This window comes from Vicia villosa, linkage group LG5 (assembly GCF_029867415.1).
Source record: "Vicia villosa cultivar HV-30 ecotype Madison, WI linkage group LG5, Vvil1.0, whole genome shotgun sequence".
NCBI classification, from domain to species: domain Eukaryota; kingdom Viridiplantae; phylum Streptophyta; class Magnoliopsida; order Fabales; family Fabaceae; genus Vicia; species Vicia villosa.
The window spans coordinates 32,363,478-32,386,095 of NC_081184.1; the positions used below are offsets into that span (position 1 = coordinate 32,363,478).

At 32.5% G+C, this 22,618-nt stretch overlaps 1 protein-coding gene across 1 annotated transcript; it reads left to right on the forward strand.

The window, feature by feature from the left end:
- Positions 1 to 3,147: 3,147 nt before the first annotated feature.
- Positions 3,148 to 4,576, forward strand: LOC131606474 (F-box/kelch-repeat protein SKIP11-like). Its single transcript, XM_058878696.1, has one exon. The coding sequence runs from the start codon at positions 3,257 to 3,259 to the stop codon at positions 4,460 to 4,462; it is 1,206 nt and encodes a 401-aa protein (XP_058734679.1). The 5' UTR covers positions 3,148 to 3,256; the 3' UTR covers positions 4,463 to 4,576.
- The last annotated feature ends 18,042 nt before the right edge of the window (positions 4,577 to 22,618 follow it).

Below are 22,618 nucleotides of genomic sequence, written 5' to 3' on the forward strand. Positions count from 1 at the left end.
GACAATATAAACTTCTTTACACCGTCAATGTATTTCAATTAAATTCTAGTTTAAATTAAAGTCTCGTTTGGGTGTCAACTTAAATAAAAGCCGATTATGCATTTCCACTCTAAATTTTACAAAATAAATAAATAAATATGATTTTGAATAAAAGTATTATGTGATAGAATTTAATTAAATAATTAAAAAAAATTCATTGGAAAATGGGAAGTAAAGAGAAATATTTTAACTTTTTTCAAATTATCAATAATATAGTAAATATATTATTTTCAAAATAGAATAATATTTTTTATATTCATTAATATTTTTAATGATATCACTTGTATGGTCAAACTTTACATTAAAGTAGTACAATTTTTTTTTTCAAATTAAAAATAAAAATTAATTTATTATAGTTTAATAGTTTGTATAGCATAATCATCAAATTTATGTCTTTATTGGTACAACTCAGAGGCTAATTAAATTAAATAAAAATTAATTTATTATATTTAACTAATTTATATAGTTTAATTATGATAATTATATAATTAAGTCTTCATATATTTTTCATATTGTAAATGTTTATTTTACAAGAGAAAATAAAATGTTATTATCAACCATAGTTATAACCATTTTATAACTCTCTGGCTGGATTATAATTATATTATTATATAGTGAAACTCTTACCAACAATAATACTATGAGGTCCAAAAGATGGAGAGAAAATAATATTTTTCAAATTTTTAGTTATTATACATTTGGCTGAACATGTAAGTTGAAATGTAAAAATTTTATTAAAAATTTATGATAATTTAAACTCAATTATAACTTTTCATTTGATGGTTGGATTGGTGAAAATGAATGTTCATATTGACCATATTGACCAAATGTGCATAATAAATCACTTTAGAGTTAATTTGTAGATTCAATAACACATATTTGAGCCATTTATACAATACATAGTTTTATTCTTCTTCGAAACATTTATACAATGATTATTTATATAGGTTTAATTATAATCTTAGTCCTTATGAAATTGATCAATATATTTTAAATTTAAATGATTTTGATCCTCTTCTCATATTTTTTCACTTAAAAATAATGATATTTACATTTTTTAAATGATAAGTTTTTTTTTGTGAAACATGAAAAATCGTTGTATATAAATCTATTATAAAACATAATAGATAAAAATATAAGTTAAAAATTGAATATCACATTGATGTTTTTTATGGAAAAATGTGAGAGGAGGATCAAAGCTGTTTGAATTTAAAATAAGAGGACCAATTTTGTGAATCAGATAAAATTGAGGAATCAAAACTGTAATATAACTTTATTGATATTACTTTAATTAATGAATAAAAAACTATTTCCCCAATTTTTTAAAAGTATAAATCCTTAACATTTTAACTTAGTATTTTATTTTGAATATATATATATATATATATATATATATATATATATATATATATATATATATATATATATATATATATGTTATCATTAAAAAAAGGTTCATATATATATATATATATATATATATATATATATATATATATATATATATATATATATATATATATATATATATATATATATATTTGTCATTTTAGTTTAATTTAACATTAACTATTATTTTATCAATAATACTCTTATTAAAAAGATAATAAATGTATTGACCGTATTATACAAAAAAGATAAATAATCTTAATAGAAAATAGCAAATTTTATTTATTATTTATATTCTAAAATGAACTTAAAAGAAATAATATGTAAAAAAATAAAGAATCATCAAAAATATTTTCATGGAAAATGAAGACAGTGTATCATACAATAAATATAATTTTAAAAGTAAAGTGGAATTTAATGAGATAAGGACAAAGTTTTTCCTCAAAATAATTCAAATTATAAACTTTATATTTATTCATATTTAATAATTGTTGAAATTTAAAGAAAAAGTAATTCACAAATAAGATGTTAAGTGAGTTGGTAACATGACTCTTACCATTTTTTTTTTATATACACAACTCAACTCATATAAAAATCATATAAAAAAAGGATCTCCATCCTCGTCTCGAGGATTAGGCATATAAAGGATCAAGATCATAGGATAAGTTAAGACACTTACTAAATGTTAGAAAATGTTAGAGACCCTAATTACGATAGATTTGTAAAAAATAAAACAAACTTATAATTAAGACAAAAAAAGATAAATAATATAAAATAAAATGAACAGGATGATTCAAATGAAAATAAATAAAAAAAACAAAATATAATAAAATTAAAAAAAAAAAGGAATTGCTGTACAACGGCTAAAGATCACAATTTGTGTAAAAAAAGTTAACAACTTTGACTTCACGCACATAACCCCAAATAATGAGTTTGTGATATAGTTTGCGTATACCATGGGCGATTGTAATTTTTGTTTTATATTTTTTTTAAATAACTTTTTGACGCTATATAAACAATACTCGTGACATATAAATGGCATAATCTCTCGTACAGATAATACTAATAAGAGACTATATGGACTTTGGAGATAAGAGAAGTTCTAGATAGAGATCTAACATTTCAATTTTACTACTTAATTCTTTCAAATTTGTAAGTTTTTCTTCTTGTTCTTCCATTTTATTTTGATGTTTTTCTTTGTGTAGTTATGTGTTTTTCCTTAATCATCAAAATTTTCCAAATGAGTATAAATTATTGTGTAGAAAAAAGTGAATGAAAATTATGCAAATTTAAATTACAAGTATTTTATTTATCAAAAACAATTTTTCTGATGGATTAATGTTGCAGGTCTTCAATTTGGATATAAAATTCATCATTTTGATTAAATTTATTTATCTGATTAATTCTCAAAAACTCTCCACTCTTATATTTGAACTTTTTTCCTATGTTAACTTACAAATATATTAAATTGAAGGTTAAAATTCTTTAGAACATTAAATATTGATTTTTCACTAGTTGGTATTGACAATTGGATACTCATTACCATGTGTGTTGTGTTTATGTGCATGTGTTGTACCCATAAAGCATTGATGTGTGATTTTGATCCAAATTCTTCCATTTCTAATAAAAATTAGTTGATGAAAGTTGTTCAATAGTATTTTTTTTCATTCCATTTAACATTTGCAGAGGGATGTTTTTCATTTATCTTTGCAGGTCATGTCTATTTGATGCCAAAATCATATAAGAAAGATAAATAATTTGATTTTTATTATCATAACTTTATGGTTCTTCAAAGAAAAAAAATTGAACAAATATAGAAAAAACATAAATGATGTCTAAAAACATAGAAGACCGAGTGGATGATCCTAAGGAAAAGGAAGAGAAAAATAATCAAGAAAAGGGAAATCAAAAGAATTCCATTTCCCCTTCCCATTTAAAAGGAAATAACAATGGAAAACGACATGCTGGTGAGACTTCTGATCCGAGTTTTCTTATTCAACAAATTGGTCGGGATATATCAATTCAATGTCTCCTTCAATTGTCAAGATCTGATTATGGATCAATTGCTGCATTAAATACGAGTTTTCGATCACTAATTCGATCTGGGGAACTTTATCAACTTAGGAGAAAAATGGAAATAATAGAACATTGGGTTTACTTCGGTTGTGAAGTTTTTAAATGGGAGGCATTTGATCCAAATCGTGGTCGATGGATGCAATTACCTAAAATTATTTGTGATGAATGCTTCATGTTGTCTGATAAGGAGTCACTGGCTATTGGTACTGAGCTTTTAGTTTTTGGTAAGGAAATAATGGCTCCTAAAATTTATAAGTATAGTATTCTAACAAATACGTGGTCAGTTGGGAACATGTTAAATACTCCTAGATGCTTGTTTGCTTCTGCTAGCTATGGAGGAATTGGCATATTAGCGGGTGGTTGTGATATGCGTGGTAACATCTTAAGATCTGCTGAGCTATATAACTCTGACACTAGAAAATGGGAAACTCTTCCAAACATGAATAAAGCAAGAAAAATGTGTTCAGGTGTATTTATGGATGGAAAATTTTATGCCGTTGGTGGGATTGCAGCTGACAAAATAACGCAACTTACATGCGGTGAAGAGTTTGATATGACGACAAAAACCTGGCGTGAAATACCCAACATGTTCTTAATACAAAATGAGGTGCTTGAGACACCAACCTCTTTTGGGTCACCTCCATTGATTGCTGTTGTAAAAAATGTGTTATATGCTGCTGATTATTCACGACGTGAAGTAAAGAAGTATGTTAAAGGAAATAATTCATGGGTTACCATTGGAGGATTTCCCGCGCAAGCAAACTCGATGAATGGTTGGGGACTAGCGTTTCGGGCATGTGGCGATAAGCTAATATTTCTTGGAGGTCATAATCTTCATGGTAGAGGAATGCTTGAGATTAATGCTTGGGTCCCAGACGAAAACGCGCCACAGTGGAATCGGCTTGCGACAAAGGAATCAAGGAGTTTTGTTCATAACTGCACTGTGATGGGATGTTGATGTTGTTTAGTGTTGTATGAGTTTTACTTGTTTTATGATTTGAAGATTTTAATTTATCCCCAAATCTTGTTTTTTATTGATTTCTAGTTTGTTAATGTGGGTGTTTCTTTTGTAATATGGATTATGTCATTTTTATTCTATATTGTTGTTGGCGTTTTAATTTCAAACTTCTATTGGTGGTAGTGGAAAAATATTATGTTAATTGTAATGATGGATTATTGAAGATTTTTATTTGGTTAAATGTGTGATATTTAAAGTCTAATAAGGTTTTTATATTTTGCATACTGATAAAAAATGGTACGTACAAGAAGAGTTAATATTTTAATCTTTTAAGACTTGTAATCTATAATTAAAAGTACATGATGAAGGTAAGAACGGTAAGACTTGAGTATTTTATACTAGTTTTTAAAAAAATAATTTACTTAGCTTTAGTCTATTTCTTGACATCTAAGTGATATTGCTTATAAATTAATGTTACAGTTATTTTTAATTTAATGAAGCATGACATAATTAAGTCTTAGTTTTATAATAAAATGTTTTTATATGTTTATTTGCGGTTGTGTGACTTGCTTATAATTAGAGGGTGAGGTGGGGGGAAGGGGTGATTAGCTGGAATTACTAAGGCTAAGTTATTTCTCTCAACATTTATCGAAGCCAAATTTTAGAAGTGGAAACAACTTAATCTAAATATGCCTAAAATTAGTTAAAATTACTAAGGGCAAGTTATTTCTCTCAACATTTGTCGAAGAATAATTTTAGAAGTGGAAACAACTTAATCCAAATGTGCTTAGGATTAGAGGAAACTCTAAAGAGAAGTTCCTCTAATAATATAATCAAATCGGGCCCACTTTTCCATATTGTCTCAAAACTTCATTCTTACACTTTAGATAAAATTAGAGAAAAATGAAAGACTAGGTAAGCATAAAAAGGAGAAACTAATGAGAGAAGAGGTAAACCTAATGAGTCATCGTCAAATAAGTATTATCATACTATTCTCATCTTCAAGTTTTCAATTTCATTTTCATCCCAAAATTGGTATTTTATCTAATGCAATATTTTCATCAATTTTTTTATCTTTCTCAAATTCACATATGTAATAATGAGGTTATAAGATAAAATTCTCCCTCAAGGAAAGAACGGAACAAATCCATTATATTATGATATATGGAATATTTAGTAAAACATATTCACCATCAAAGCTTTTAATAAATCTCAAACATTAGCATTTAAGATATTACATGTGTGCATTAAATATTAATTGCAATAGTAAATATTTCTACAACACAATTGAATTTATCAAAGAAAAATACTACTACTATCAATAAGAATTTTACTAAAGTGATTAGAATCACATCAGAGTTATAAGAATAAGTGGTTGTTGACAGTAAAAGTTTCACATTCAATAAATAAATTTGACAAAATAACTAGGATATTGGTTAGATCATATTGGATTCTTAGTTGATATGTTTACGAGTTCAAAGTTCTATAAAAAATTTAAATTACTAAATTTATCTTGTATTTTGAATGAAGTGCAAGAATTGCATAGTTAAAAGGAAAAACAATAAAATAAGAAGAAAGAGTCGGATGATAATTGTATATATGTAATAAATATGAGGAAAAATATACATCATTCACTTCACGGTATCAAGTTTGAGAATGTTATTCTTTGTGTATGAGAATATGTAATTTGTATTTTTTTAAAAAGGTTTAAAATGAAAAATGAAACTCCCTTAACAATGAAGTTTTCTTTTTAATTTAAAGAAAAAAAGTAAAACTGTCTCATTCATTTCATGTATTCCCACATGGAAAGCAACCACATCAAAGTAACTCTTTGTGAAATTTCTTTCTCACGTCCCTTATCTGAACCATTTGCTAGTATTTTTGAGTTAATAACACCCTGCAAAAAAAACTAGATGCTCAAACTTGTATTCAAGCCATGCATTCTTTGATCAAGGTTTATTTCCCACTCTTATTTAAATATCCTTATTTCAAACTTGAGATTTTGTAATTTACATACAAAAGACTCCCGTAAAATGGTAAATCTCGAATCCCGTAAAATGGTAACTCTCGAATGTGTTTTAAAATGGGCATTTTAAAATGCTTATGTAACATGAGTGCGATCTTTATATTTCTCATGACGATTAGTTGTTGTTGAATTTCAAAATTCTAAGGCATTTTATAAAAATTCATGTTTGCATTTGCATTGGTAACTCATTGCATTGGTAACTCTTGCACACATTGAGGCAAAACTTTTCCCCCATACAATATTTTTCCCAATTTGATTCATTTTTTTCGGAACATGTCGTTGAAGGAAATTACTTAGCATTATTTTAGATTACTTTTATATTGTTGTGCTTCAAACTTTCTTTGGCGGTAAATATATGAATTTCTTATGCATGCCATTATCTTGTAATTTTTATACAAAGTTTCTATACCATTTTCTACTAAAACAATATCATTTTCTAGCATATCCCCAATGGAATTTCAAAATCCTAAGCTGGTCATGAAAGATGGTTATGGGTATATACTTGATCCCAAATAAGAAGCAAAACAAGCAATATGTGGAACCAAGTTTTGGAGGTTTATTCTAAGTAATCAAAGAATTTATTGCTTTGGATGATGTCAAATAAAATATGTTTAATAATAGAACCTATACCAGAAGTGGTTAAAGATACAAGAAAACAAGTTAGGGTTTGATGATTGTAGCAACCTGCCTTAAAATTTACGTTTAAACGAGTCGCCACCCACTTTGTTTGGGCAAGTGAGAAACCCTTAAAAAAAGTAAGAGATTTGGGAAGTAGGTAATTTAGGCAAAGGGAAGGTGTTAGGCACCCTTTGCCTCCCTTGTACTCAAAGGGACCCATTTAATCTTTAGGCTTGGGTTTTGACAATTGTTGACCAATAAATTAAAAATAATATGCCTTTGGCCAAAACCTCAAAGGTTTTGATGGGGTCATTGTCAGATCGAGACAACAATGACCATGGCTAAGACAAAACATATAGCAAGAATAAATTATTGACCTCAATGCATCATCATTGGCCAAAAAAGAGGAACGATAATAAAAAAAAATACTTTTTTAAATAAAAGGGTGGCCTCGTACCGAAAGGGTTTAATCATTGGCCAAAAAAGGTAAACCCAAAGGTTTTAACATAGTCATTGTCAGATCGAGACAACAATGACTAAAAGCCAAAATCCATGTATAGTGAAAATAAAAACAATAGGCCATTGTTAGATCGAGACAACAATGGCCAGAAACCCCTTTTTTATGGGAGGCTGACCATTGTCAGATCGAGACAACAATGGTCAGAAACCCCTTTTTTATGGGTGCCGACCAATTGTCAGATCGAGACAACAATGGCCAGAAACCCTTTTTTGGGGGAGGCCTCATAGGTAATCATCGGCCAAAATGTTTGGGTTTAAGTGGTTTGAAAATTGCATTTGAAAGGGGGAAAGAGTTTGTCGGCCGTTGTCAGTTAATCGACAACGGCAGGTTAGGGTTGTTCAAGACAACCCTAAGACAAACCCTCGGAGGGAGGAAAGAAGCGTAGAAAAAATAGTTTTTTTGCAAAGTGGATTTGTGTGTGAGAAATTGTACGTGAAATTGTGAAAAAAGTCCCCCTAATAGGATTGCCAAAGGTCCTATTTATAATGGGAAATTTAGGTTAAAAATCCCAAAAAAGAAATAACCCATATCCAAAAGCCCAACAGCCAATAATGTCACTCATGGGATTCAAACCCGCGACTTCTTATTTGCAAGTCTTGCTTCCTTACCAATTGTGCTATGTTATTTATTTGCAATAAGAAGCCAATTGAAAGTGTATGAAGCATAGACAAATATTTTCTATTTATTAAAATATAAATAGTTTAAGAGTAAACTATTATACTTTTGATAGAAATGAATAATTACAAAAATCCAAAATATTGTAGATAAACCGAGGAAGTTTATAAAACCCAAGTTTAAAAATAATTTTGAATCCTAAAATTGGGCCTCATATTCTTATGAATAATAAGCCCAATTAAATACACACTTTTACTTAATGTATACTCCCATCTTTTGAGTTGGACAATTTAGAGAATGGTTACTCTTTTGAAATGGGCTTTCCAATCAAGATGTCAAGCCCACTAGTTTGATATACACCCCTTGTAGAATTTGTGCTACGTCCCTGTTAATAAAATGTAATAGCAATAGGGCAAATTTTGGGGTATGACAATGATTACTGCAACCATCCTCTAATGATGGTACTCAACTTGAATAAATCTCAAGCCTCATCTACAAGAAGAATTCAAGCATGTGTCTATATGATTGGGTTAACTAACAAGTCCTAAAGCTTCAAAGAATAAAAGAGGAAGTGTGAAAGCTCTTCATGTCGCGTCTGAGTGAGCCATATTTTCTAAAAGCACAAGGTTTTTTTGTAAAGTTATAAAACTAAATCACACACGCGCGCGCACACAGACAAATAAATTTTAAAACCTATTTTTCATAAGAAAAATATTCCTAAAAATGTTTTGGAAATGTATTAGTTGAATCAGGAAGTGTTTGAACAACTTTTGGATAAAATTTGTATTGTACAATCGATTCACAGTTATACCCAATCGATTGGGTTAGTAGAAAAAATGCCCTTAAACATTTGGGACAACATCTTAATGAAAGATAATGATAATATATATGAAATTGATTAGAGTAAGGTGTCAATTGATTGACACATTATAGAAGGGACACATGTTGGACACGATGTCACAACAAGTGGTACAACTTATGGGCCTTTACTCAACATGCCATACTGTTGCATTTTGTAGTATGTTCCGCAGAAGATTTGCTAAAGATTTTATTTTTATTGATTTAACAATATGGTTAGGTGATTTGTTTGACAGCTGGATAAAGATTAATTCAAATTTTAATGGAGATTTAAATTTAAATTGAAACGTTAGATCATATTGGATTCTTAGTTGATATGTTTGCAAGTTCAAAGTTCTATGTAAGATTTAAATTAAAAAATATATCATGTATTTTGAATGAAGTGCATGAATTGCAATGTAAAAAAGAAAAGCAATAAAATTCAATAAAATAAGAAGAAAATACTGGACGATAATTGTATATATATATGTAATAAATATGAGGGGAAACATACATCATTCAGTTCACGGTATCAAATTTGATAATGTTATTCTTTGTTTTTTTAAAAGGTTTTAAGTCAAAAATGAAACTCCCTTAATAATTAAGTTTTCTTTTTAATTTAAATAAAAAAAGAAAAATGTCACATTCATTGCCTGTATTTCCACTGGAAAAGCACCCACATCATATTAACTCTTTGTGAAATTTCTTTCTTAAGTCCCTTATCAGAACCATTGATAGCGTTTTTGAATTCATAATATCCTTCAACATTCTTTAGATGCTCAAACTTGTATTCGATCCATCCATTCTTTTATCAAGGTTTATTTCCTACTCTTCTTCAAAGATCCCTATTTGAAATTTGAGATTTTTGTAATTTACATACAACAGACTCCCGTAAAATGGTAACTCTAGAATTTGTTTTGAAATGGGCATTCTAAAATGCTTATACAACATGAGTGTGATCTTTATATTTCTCATGACTACTAGATATTGTTAAATTTCAAAATTCTAAAGCATTTTATTAAAATTCATGATTTCATTTGCATTGGCAACTCTTGCACACGTTGAGGCAAAACTTTGTCCACGTACAATTTCCCATTTCATTTCATTTTTGTGGAATATGTCTTTAAAGGAAATTACTTGGCAATATTTTAATTACTTTTATATTGGCGTGCTTCAAACTTTCTTTGGTGGTAAATATATGAATTTCTTATGCATGACATTATCGTATAATTTTTCTTCAAAGTGTCAATGCCATTTGCTACCAGCAAATATCTCATTTTCTAGTATATCTCCTGTAACGCCCTGAATTTAATTAAATTGGTTGATTAAATTATTAAGGGATTTAAATATTGGATTTAGTCGAATTTGGATTTTTCGATATTATTTTAAGAGGTGTATTTGGATTTATTAAGTTAAAGTCGGCTTTTAGTCGGATAGTCAGAAGAATGATATTAAGAATAATATTGTTAGTGCTTTTGAGGATTGGCTTTATATGTGGTAAAACTAATTTAGCAGCAATAGGTTAAATAGAATTATAACTTGTAAGAGAAAGCAGGTTGAAGTTCTATTTAATGGAGAAACATGTTGTGTTGAAATGTTTTAACATCTAGAACAACATGTCGAAGAAGATGTCGTGACATCGTATTTGAGCGGACAGTTTGGATTCTGTTATAACAGAAATAGAATATTCCTAGAACATTGAATCCTATGTAGAGCTATATCTAAGGAGATGGAGAACATTTAGGAAACTAAATGTTGAAAGATTTTATAGGAGAATCTGTTGCAAAAGTGTAACAACTTATTGTTGTTACTTGGAGCATATTTTATGGAGATATTTGTGGAGAATATCTTGGAGCTTATATTGTGGAGCAATTTTAGCAACAATTTGTTATGTCAGTTTGTTACGATTTAAAGGTCAAAAGAATCAAGTCAGAATATTGAAGATTATATAGTTTATAATTATGGAGAAAATTTAGGAAACTTATGATTAAAGACCTTTCTTTTAGAAGAAGATTTCTGCTGTTTTGTAACAGCAAATAAGGCTGTGATTGAAGGCCCAAATCCAGTTGGGTAATAGGTTATAAATAAGCAGTTGTAACCTAGTTTTAGTAAGCTAGCCGATTCTATGCAAAGATGTAACCATTAGGGTTAGCCATGTAAGTGAACCACCCGGATTGTGGGATGGTCACTGATTTGTGCCTCGAAGCCTGTAGGCAAGAGGTTTATTTTACTCACTCAAAAGCTATGAAGCAATGAGTGCAGTATTGTTTGTGGAGGAAACTTTGAACCAACTCCAAGTTGTACTTATTTGAGTGCTTAGAATGTTGGAAATTAGGCCGTCGATGCAGTGGCTGAGGTGTTGACTGCTAGACATCATTGTTATGATTGAGAGTGGAATGAAGATATTCCATATCTAGGGAGGACCTAGGTAGAAGGGTCATTGGGTAGTGATTAAGTGAGAAGTTGTAAACGGGGGAGTTTATCTTTGAATTGATATTGCTAATAGTGGACTTCATCCCTGGCTTGGTAGCCCCCAGAGTAGGTTGGTTGAACCGAACAGGGTGAACAATTATGTGTGTTATTTATTTTCTGCACTATTATTTGTATTCCTACCTTGTCTGTTTTTATAATGTCAAATCATATGTCATGACATCCATATATGACATCTGAGTTCTGTCTTACCAGAATTTTAAATATTATTTATTTACCGAAGTTTTGTCGTCGAAGTCGGAATTATTTTATTAAGTTGGTATATTAAAATAATCGGATTTTATTTTAATGGAATATAAGTTGAAGTATTATTTTTACATTAAGTATAGAAATAATATTGGACTTAGTTGTGGTATCATTAAGTATTATGGATGTATTTCTATTAGGCCCATTATGAAGTAGTAACCAAGTGGTAATATAATTTTTGTCACTTTGGAGAAATAGAAGGGGGGAGTAAACCGTGAAAGGAAAAGAAGAAGAGAATAGAAAGGGGGCTAGGTTTGTGATGAGGAGAAGAAGGAGACCCAAAGTGTTGCTCTCAAGTGCCATTTTTCCCCAATCTTCCATTGAGTCTCCTTAAAGCTGCACTCAATCCAAGGTATGTGGGGATTCTTTCTACCTAAATGGGGATATGATGGATTGTATGTGGGTTTAGGGTGTAGATTGTTACTGTGTTGTGTTGAAATGGTTGTGTTGTGTTGAAATGGCTGTGTTGTGTTGAAATTGTTGTGTTGTGTCGTGGTGAAATTGTTTTCGTTACTGCGTGCAATCTTCAATTGATTTTCTTTCATAAGTTAATGTTGTTGTTAATTGAAATGGAATTGTTATGTTCATGTTGTTGTTGCTGTTAGTGAATGAATATTAGGAGGTTGTGATTTTTAGAATATTAAATAAGTGTGTATGCTATGAAGTTGAATTTGTGATAATGTGAATCTAGGTTATGAATGGAAGTAGGTAAGAACAGAAATGTAAAACCAAACCGCAACGAAATTATGGAGTTCTTTTTGGTTTAAATAAATGCACAGTGCTGCGAGCCACCAGTGCCGCCCGCCATGTGCTTGGGACGCCCGTCACAGATCTAAGGGACGACCGACGTAGCTCCTTGGGACGACCGGCAGCTGTTTGGGTGACGGACGGCATGCCTTGGTTGTGGGTCCCATTTGATACATCTCTCCCTTAATCTTTGTTTTGTTCTTAGTTGTTTCTTATTTTCAAATATACAGTATTATTTTATTATATTGGTAACAGAACTTAGTTTTCCTAATTACATTAAATAGCACTATGTATAACTAAAAGCAAGTCTTGAAAAGATGAAATTGGATTGAATAGGTGAGATGGGGTTCTCCACTTGGAGAAGGACACCCCTTGTACTATTCCTCCATTCCCCACTTGTCTTAACTAGAGAAGGGCGTCACATACCTTTTCTTGCCCTGTTCCTTTATATTTTGCTACTTGATATGATGGCACATGTTTTATAATACAATAATGATACTTGTATTCATAGCATATGTATTCTACGATAATCTAATAATATGATGAGTGGAAATAGAATATGATTATGAGATGAATTAATTGAAACAGTAGCATTAGTAGAACATATGCCATGTACCATGTACAGTAGTATTTTAGGATATTGGATAATTAATGGAATAGAAATATAATTAATATAATATGATTATTAATTGGTTGATTTAAATAATAGTTTAATTAATTTTAGTAAGTCTATTTGATTAGAAAATACTTAGACTTGAATAAATTATTCGGTTTGTCAGTAAATTACGGTATTTTGAGAATTTGACCGTATTAGTGTTTTGGTTGAATATTTATGTTGAGAATAATATATTGCTTTGCCAATGAAGTTGTGTTGATAATTAATGTTATGTCTATTTGAGTTAGATGATAATTCTAAGTTGACTTGGTTTACTTGATATATCGGTATATTGTGAATATTTTGCGAATTGACCAAAAATGGTAGTTTAGGTTTGGATGTCTTTGTTGCGAATAATGTCGTGATTGCCAATATGATTATATTGTGCATTGTTATGAGGATAGCCTTAGGTGGGAACTCTAGAGAATTTCGATATCGTATATATGTTGCTATGAATTGATAAGTTGTGTTGTGAGTCGTTGGCTAAAGCTGAACGGTGTGATGTTGATATGTAACTGTTGTTGTTGTTATGCCTTTGTTTCGTTGTCGAGTCGTGGTCGTTGTATGATTCTGCATAGCATAGCATAACATAAACTTGAACGGTGTGATGTTGATATGTGACCGTGTTGTAAGTTGAAGGCTTTGCCTTATGCCTCGGAATTACTGGCAATTGATAGCGTTGGGAGTTAACTCCAATGGTACCACATGCATATGCACAGTTGAGTCGCATTTGAGTCGTTGTTCTTTGTTGTTGGTTAGAGTTGTTGATTATGCATTGCGATGCTTAAATGATGATATTGATGCTTATATGTTGACTTGTTGGAGATGCTTATAAATGATATTGATGCTTATATGTTGACTTGTTGGTGTACCACCCTTCTACGAGCTATCCTCACCGAACAATAAAGCCGTTACTCCTCAATCTGAAAGTTATCAACATGTAAGGGTGAGTCTCATTCACAATTAATAAGTATTATACACTCATAAGCAATAGAACATCATAGAAATGTTATTCACCCAATTATAACATGTATTCAGATTTCCAAACAATTAACCAGACATCCACGCCAGCAAACGCATCATTGAACATAACATTACAATCATTCAATCATACTATATCATTACGCACATGAATGAACTGAATCTACATGTGGTACCATACATGGGCTAAACCCATTTGACTGATCTATTCATCACCAAGATACAACCCAATCGGCACAAATTCCACACAATGGGAATTATGCCCACCATTTGATCCATAACATCATCGAGATCTGTCACCAAATTGCGTATGAATGAATGCACACATATGACATACTTATAACATCATCGATCAGATGCATCGTATCGTCTCATTACAACTCATCATTTCATCACCAATAAGCATGCACATGTCTTAGCAATCATTCAATCATATCACACATATTCATGTCAAACATCATCCAATCACAATGAAATCAAGATAGTTTCATCACCATAACAACACATTGCTACATTTACACATATATGTACACAATGCTACAATTCATCAATTAAATTAAATTAAGATTTAAAATAAAATTGAGCCACTGCCCAGTTCTCCAATTCATTATATAAAGCTCTTAATCAGCTTCGCAACACCCAAAAACGACACATAAATCGGACGCTCGGATCAAAAGTTATGGATATTTAAAATAAAACAATTTTTCAAAAAGATTCAGTGGTAACCGGTTACCTTAATCCAAGTAATCGGTTACTGCCTGACGGACAGACCATAAATCCCATCCGTAACAGCGGCAACCGGTTACCTCAATCCCAGTAACCGGTTACTGCCTCCCAGAAAACAATAACAACCTCAAAACCAACAGTGGTATCCGGTTACCACACCTCAAGTAACTGGTTACTTCGCACCTGCAACCATAAAATCCACTTTTGACAGCAATTTCCATTTTCCAATTCATGCCAAATGCGAACCCAATCGTACCAAAATATTCACAATCTCATAACAGCACCAAATTGCACATTTAGACATACTTCTAACATTTTTTAACATCAATAATCAACAATACATATTCAAAATACTCAATTTTTCACCAACACATACCAAATTATGAACACTTCATCAAAACCTAACAATTCCCCAAAACCCAACACATTCAATTGAATCAAATAACAATCCTAATCAATTCTACTACCCTTAATTGTATAATAATTATTAACCAGAAGAGTCCTCCCTTACCTTAGAGTTTGAATTCCTTGAAGGTTCTCTTCTTCATTTCTCCTCTTTCATGTATCTTCTCTTTTCTCATACTTTTTCTCTTTTTGCTTATAATTTCCCTTTTTCAGAATTTCTCTATTTTATGAAAAATAGGATAATGATTAGTGAGGCCTACAAACTTAGCACCCTCCCTCTACTAATCACAACACAAAAGCCCAATTACTTATTTCCATAATATATATTTCTCAATAATTTACCAAAATGCCAATTAATCCAATTAAATAATTTAAATTCTAATTAAATTAAATAATGGAAAAATATGGGGTGTTACAACTCTCCCCCACTAAAAGAGTTTTTATCCTCGAAAACATACCTCAAGCGAAAAGTTCATGATAGGAGTCCTTCATCTGACTCTCCAGCTCTCTAGTAACATTCCCACCTACTGCTCCTCCGCAAGCTACTCAGACCAAAGCTATTTATTTACCACGTAACTGCTTCAACTTTCGATCTTCGATTCTCAAAGGCAAGGTCTCAAGTGTCAAATTATCCTTCACATGCACATCATCCACTTGGATCACATGAGACGGATCTGCAATGTATTTCCTCAACTGAGACACATGAAATACATCATGCAAATTCACAAGCGCCAGTGGTAAAGCATTACGATAAGCCACTTCTCATACTCTTTCCGTAATCTAAAACAGACCAATAAAACGCGGCGTCAACTTCTTTGACTTCAGCGCTCGACCAACACCAGTAGTAGGAGTCAATCTCAAAAACACATGATCTCCCTCTTGAAACTCAAGTGTTCTCCGCCTCTTATCATGATAGCTCTTCTGACGACTCTGAGAAGCTTTCATCTTCTCCTGAATCATCTTAATCTTTTTTGTAGTCTCTTGAACAATCTCTGGTCCAAGTACCGCACTCTCACTAGATTCATACCAGCATAACGACATCCTACATCTCTTACCATACAAAGCTTCAAACGGAGACATACCAATGCTCAAATGAAAACTATTGTTGTAGGTAAATTCAATCAACAGTAAATAACTATCCCACGCACCATATTTTTCCAACACAAGCACGCAACAAATCTTCCAACAATTGAATCGTCCTCTCTGTTTGACCATCAGTCTGCGGATGATAAGCAGAACTCAATCTCAACTTAGTACCCAATGCTTTCTGCAAAACTTCCCAGAATCTCGGTGTAAACCTTGGGTCTCTATTTGACACGATACTCGGAGGAATACCATGCAGACTCACTATCTTCTCAATATACAATTGACCTAACTTCTCCATAGGATAATCCATTCTCATCGGTATGAAGTTAGCAGACTTCGTCAATTTGTCCATAATAACCCAAATAGATTCACAATTCTTAACAATCCTCGGCAAACTGGAAACGAAATCCATGGATACAGTATCCCACTTCCATTACGGAATAAACAACGATTGCATAGCTCCATACGGCTTCTGATGTTCAATCTTCGACTTCTGGAAGGTCAAACAAGAGTAAACAAATTCAAAAATCTCTTTCTTCATTCCAGGCCACCCAAACAACTTCTTCAAATCATGACACATCTTGGTAGCACCAGGATGAATACTCAATCCACTACGATGTCCTTCTTCAAGAATTGTCTTTCTCAGCTCGACAACGACAGGAACACAAACCCGATCACCAAACCTCATTATAACATTCTCGTCAATTCTGAATTCACCTCATTTATCCTGATTAATTAAAGTCAACCTATCAACCATGTCCACACCAGCTTCCTGGCCTTCTCTAATCTCATCAAGAATACCACTCGTCAGCTTTAACATACCCAATTTAACACTATTAGAAGTACCTTCACATACCAAACTTAAATCTCGGAATTGCTCAATTAAATCCAATTCTCGCACCATTAGCATAGACATATGTAAAGACTTCCTACGCAATACATCAGCAACAATGTTGCTTTACCCGGATGGTAATTCAGCCCAAAATCACAATCTTTAAGAAACTCTAACCATCTTCTCTGTCTCATATTAAGCTCTTTCTGATCAAAGAGATACTTCAGACTCTTGTGATCGCTAGACACTTCAAACCTCGAACCATACAGATAATGCCTCCACACTTTCAACACAAATACCACCGCTGCCAACTCTAAATTGTGAGTCGGATAATTCCTTTCATGCATTTTGAGTTGTCTTGACGCATAAGCCACAACCTGTTGATTCTGCATTAATACACCACCTAATCCCATTAATGAAGCATCACAATATACCACAAAAGATTCCACCGAATTCGGCAAAATCATAATAGGAGCACTAGTTAACCTCTTCTTCAACTCTTGGAGTCCTTCACACTTCGAATCCAAAATAAAGGCTTGACCTTTCCTTGTCAACTTAGCCAATGGAAGTGCTAACTTCGAAAATCCTTCTATGAAATTGCTGTAGTAACCTGCAAGACCAAGGAAACTACGAATTTCGGAAATTGACTTCAGAGCTTCCCACTAAGATACCGCTTCTACTTTTGTCGGATTAACCGCAATACCATTCTTGGAAATCACATGACAAAGAAAACTCACCTCACTTAACCAGAATTCTCACTTTGATAATTTAGCATAAAGCTTATTCTCTTTCAATAATTCCAATACAATTCTAAGATGTTCTGCATGTTCTTCTTCGCTTTTGGAATATATCAGAATGTCATCAATGAACACTGTTGCACCCCAAAATTTGCCCATCTAATTTTATTTATAACTGGCTTATAATTCTCGTACCATCTGCATACCATCCATTAGATTATCTAACTAATGCATCATTAATCAATAGCTTGGCAAGGGATTAAGGATCATTGACATTAGGTTTTCTAATCTCTTATATTGAGCTTTATGACATTTCAAGTAAGGATCAAGAACCAGGGTTTATTTCCTTATGATTGCATTCATCAAAGTTTTTATTGAGATCAACTGGATGAGGTTTACTTCACTATTCATTTATTAATCAAGGGGATATTTCTTATGGAACTGGGATATAATTATTTGGTTCACTATTTGAGTTATAAATTACGGTACAATATTCATTTGGATAAAAATGTTAATTTATGACAAGCCTCTTGAGATTGAGTTTCTTATGTCGCTTGCTTAAGGAACGATTCATTTTGAATCATAGTTTGGAAAAGGAATTATTCAAATTTTATCTGAATGTGAAGAGAAAAGCTTAAATTATATTTCAAGCTCAAAAATATTCATGAAGTTTATACAAGCAACATTACACAAAGAATCCAAGGATCAAATGCCTGTTCTCAAGTACCTAACTATGCATTTATTTAAAGGTCCATCTATGAATCACAAGTCAACACATTCAAGGAGTATTCAACTATAAAGTGAAATTACATGAAAAAGAGAAAGTACAGAAAATTATTATTACAAATTTGTAACCATTGGCCTTTTGACTTTCTATTCACTAAATCCTATTCTTCACAATCATTACAATAACCCCGAGCTCCAATTAAAAGAAACTGTCACCACTTCAATCCTCCTGCCCTTGTTTCTTTAAGCCCATGCTCTCCCAAAACCTCCATCCGCACCACACAAACTTGCTGCACCAAATCTGACCTGCAAATAATACCACACAGAGTCCAATTAATTTATGCAGTTCAGGATCAAAACTAATTTCACAATGATAATAATATCCTATTCCTACTGCAGCCCTAACCTATCCTAACAATTCATAACAACCTTTCAATCATCACATAACCAAGTCATAACAGAAAACTAACAGAATCTTAACCACATTCCTAACTAACTTTCAGTTGCATAACAAACTTATAACTACCTAACAGCAACTAACACTAAGAGAAGGAGAATTATAACAGAAGTATCAGAACTGACCTTCAACCATATATAACCGATACTCTTCACTCTGCAGAAGCTCCTCCATTCACTCGCCATTTCCACACTCTCTCCACCATTTCCACTCCTTCCCTTCACCATAATCATCCTCCATCATTCTCATCTTCATACCTCAGCCTTCATTCATCACAACCTCACACCTCTTCCTTTTCACCAAACCACCTTCATTCATCTTCACGACTCTCATCGACCACCATCTTCAATTCTCTCTTCCTCCATCATCATCTACCCTCACCAATCCACAACCATAATCTTCAATCCACATTGAAAATCACGAAGAACTCAGAAAAGAGATCTAAATCTGCAGAGCAAATCACAAACAGAAAAAAGGAGTCATCTCTTCATAATAATCTTCATCGACTTGTTACGGAATTCTGAACAACAACGTTTCTGCATCATCAACAATCTTCATCCACGTGAAGAATCAAGAAGAGCAGCATCGTTTTCGTATCACGCTTCAATTTCATCATCTCGGAACCTCTCAACAACATTCAACACCTTCGCATCGAACCTTCATCCTCTTCATATGCGATCAGTTGCGCAACACAATCGCACCTTCAATCTTCGACTTCACGCATCAATCATCTTCAACCATCACGTTCATTCATCATCATCGCAACGTACCTTCGTCAACAACATCACTGCGAGCAACAGGAATTAAAACGAAGTTCAGATCGAAACGAAGGAACAAAAAAGAAGAAGAGACGAAATCGTAGAGGAACGTTTGAGAAGGATCGTGAATGGAGAAAGTGAAATACGACGGTGATTTGAATGCTCCGATCGGAGAAGGTTGAGGCCGAAAATAGAGAGATTTGAGAACGATTGAGAGAGGAGGCTGAGTGTGTCGTTCATTTGCGAAGATTAACGGCGGCGATTAAGTCTGGATCGGAGGCAGAGAAGGCGGTTCACCGCTGCAGCCGCGAGTAAAGAGGGAGAAGAGATTTTCGTTTGGGAAGCCAATGCGCCATAACGAGGTAAACCTAATTCCTCTTCTATTTTCCTTTTTTATTATTCATTTAATTAATTGTTTTTTATTAGTATTATTTTTAATTGATACAAAGTCTGATAATAAATCTGAAAACAATGGTACTGGGATCAAAGAACTAATCTCCATGGACCAACGACTTGCTACCCGCACCCCCTGGGCCCATGCTTCTTTTTGGTATAAAAATCTGTAACAATAATCACCATTCTGGGCCAACCACTGGGCCCTGCGCCCTGGCTCTTCACACACCTAATTTCGGTCCACACCCCCCTGTGTCCATTACTAGAATTTAAATGTTAATTAGACTTTTTATCATTTTTTTTAGTAATCAAAATGCTAACTTCTTCTATTGTTTTTTTTTAGACTTCGATACATAATCCTTGACATATAAAAATGTTCATAAAAAAATATTAGTTTGGGCTTGTATTTTAATTCTTTTGCTTGATTAGAATTCTTGTTCTTTGTCATATAAAAATCAATAAAAATAATAGTCCTTTAATTCACTTTTGGTACTATATTTTGCATCATTTGCTTCTATGTTTTGTACCATATTTCAAGTCATTCTTTTAGTCATTTTTACACTAATTCTTGTATCGTTATTTACTTGTATTTTTACTTGTAATTTCGATCTTCGCTTATGCTTATATTTTCATGCCGCTTTTTGCTCCTAACCATTAGGTAGAAACCATGACAACTTTAGGAATTAGAGGTTCCCATCATATTAGGCTAGTTTTCATCTTAGGCTAGTTTTGTTTCTTTTCCTTTTCAACTTTAAAACATTAACAAATGGAGATGCGAATCACATTAAGAAAGTGATAGAGAAATGAGTGGGATTCATTCCCTAATCTGTTTCTCAATCACTTAGTGGCATAGAAATGAGTGGGATCCATTCCCTAATCTGTTTCTCGGTCACTACTTAATGGGAGAGAAATGAGTGGGATTCATTCCCTAATCTGTTTCTCGAACATTAATTAATGGGATAGAAATGAGTGGGATTCATTCCCTAATCTGTTTCTTGAACATTACATAATGGGATAGAAGTGAGTGGGATTCATTCCCTAATCTGCTTCTCGATCATTATGCATTTTTATGTGATTCGAATCGCGAAGTAAATCCCCTTAAAAAACACTCAACCAAAAACATCTAAAACACTTAATAAAGGTTCAGACCTAATCAAAGTGATGAAGTGGTGCGGAACCTTGTATTGGGTTTTGTTCATCATGGACTTACACCATAAAAAACACAAACCAAGTTTCTCTCTTCTTTATCTCGCCTCCGAGGCATTCTTTCTCTTGCCTTCAGGGCATTCTTTCTCCTAATCGGACACGTTATTTCCGCTCCATTCCCAGCTTAAGACTCCAGAGGTCGAGCAGCGGAGTGCGAATGTAACTGTTCAACTAAAAAACACAAAAACAAACAAAAACTAAAGAGCCGAACTACGGCACTCTGATTCCTGAAAAGGATACGTAGGCATTAGGTCGCGGGGCCTAAGCGAGCACAACTATTTATAATCCTTATTTTCCCCGTATTTCTTTTCTTTCACTTGCATGCATTCCCTTAGTAATTAAGCCTTAGATTTATACACCCTTTAGATAGCAACAAACATAGGTGGATACCATCGGGTACGATGGACGTGAGGGGTTGTTGCACCCCAAAATTTGCCCACATATTTATTTCTAATTGGCTTAAGCTTCTCATTTCATCTGCATACCTTCATTAGAGCATTAACAAATTCATGCATCATTAATCAATAAATTTGGCTTGGGATCGAGGATCTTGGAAGCTAGGGTTCTTGTATTGTCGTTCATGATGGACTTCTTTCTCCTAAAGCTACAAGGTTTTTCTCTATGAAGACTCATCAAGGGCAAGAGGACTATGGTTCTTATGCGCAGTGGCTACAATCGTTAATACAACTGAGATTCAGTGGTTTTCAGGTTGAGGTGTTCTTATGCGCTCCAATTCTTATCTTCCTCAGGAATTCCTCAAAGAATTGTTGTTATGTCGGATTGAAGTACAATGCATGTCATGGTGTGAGAATTAGACTTGTGGGTTCATTGTGTTCAAGGCGCCACTATACGTAATTGGTTGGTGGTTTGGTTTGAATTGAGGGATCGGGATTGAATTAAGGTCACGATGATTTGAGGATGAATTTTATGATTTAATTGACCTTATTATTCGAATTTGGTTCAAGGCATCTTGTTCATTGAGAATTTAATTTGAGCTAAGATACTAGATACATGATACGAGAAATAAGGTTGTGGATTGCTTGTGATCAAAGTTTTATCAATTCTCTCATTGATTTGTTGATTGTGATGCAAAGG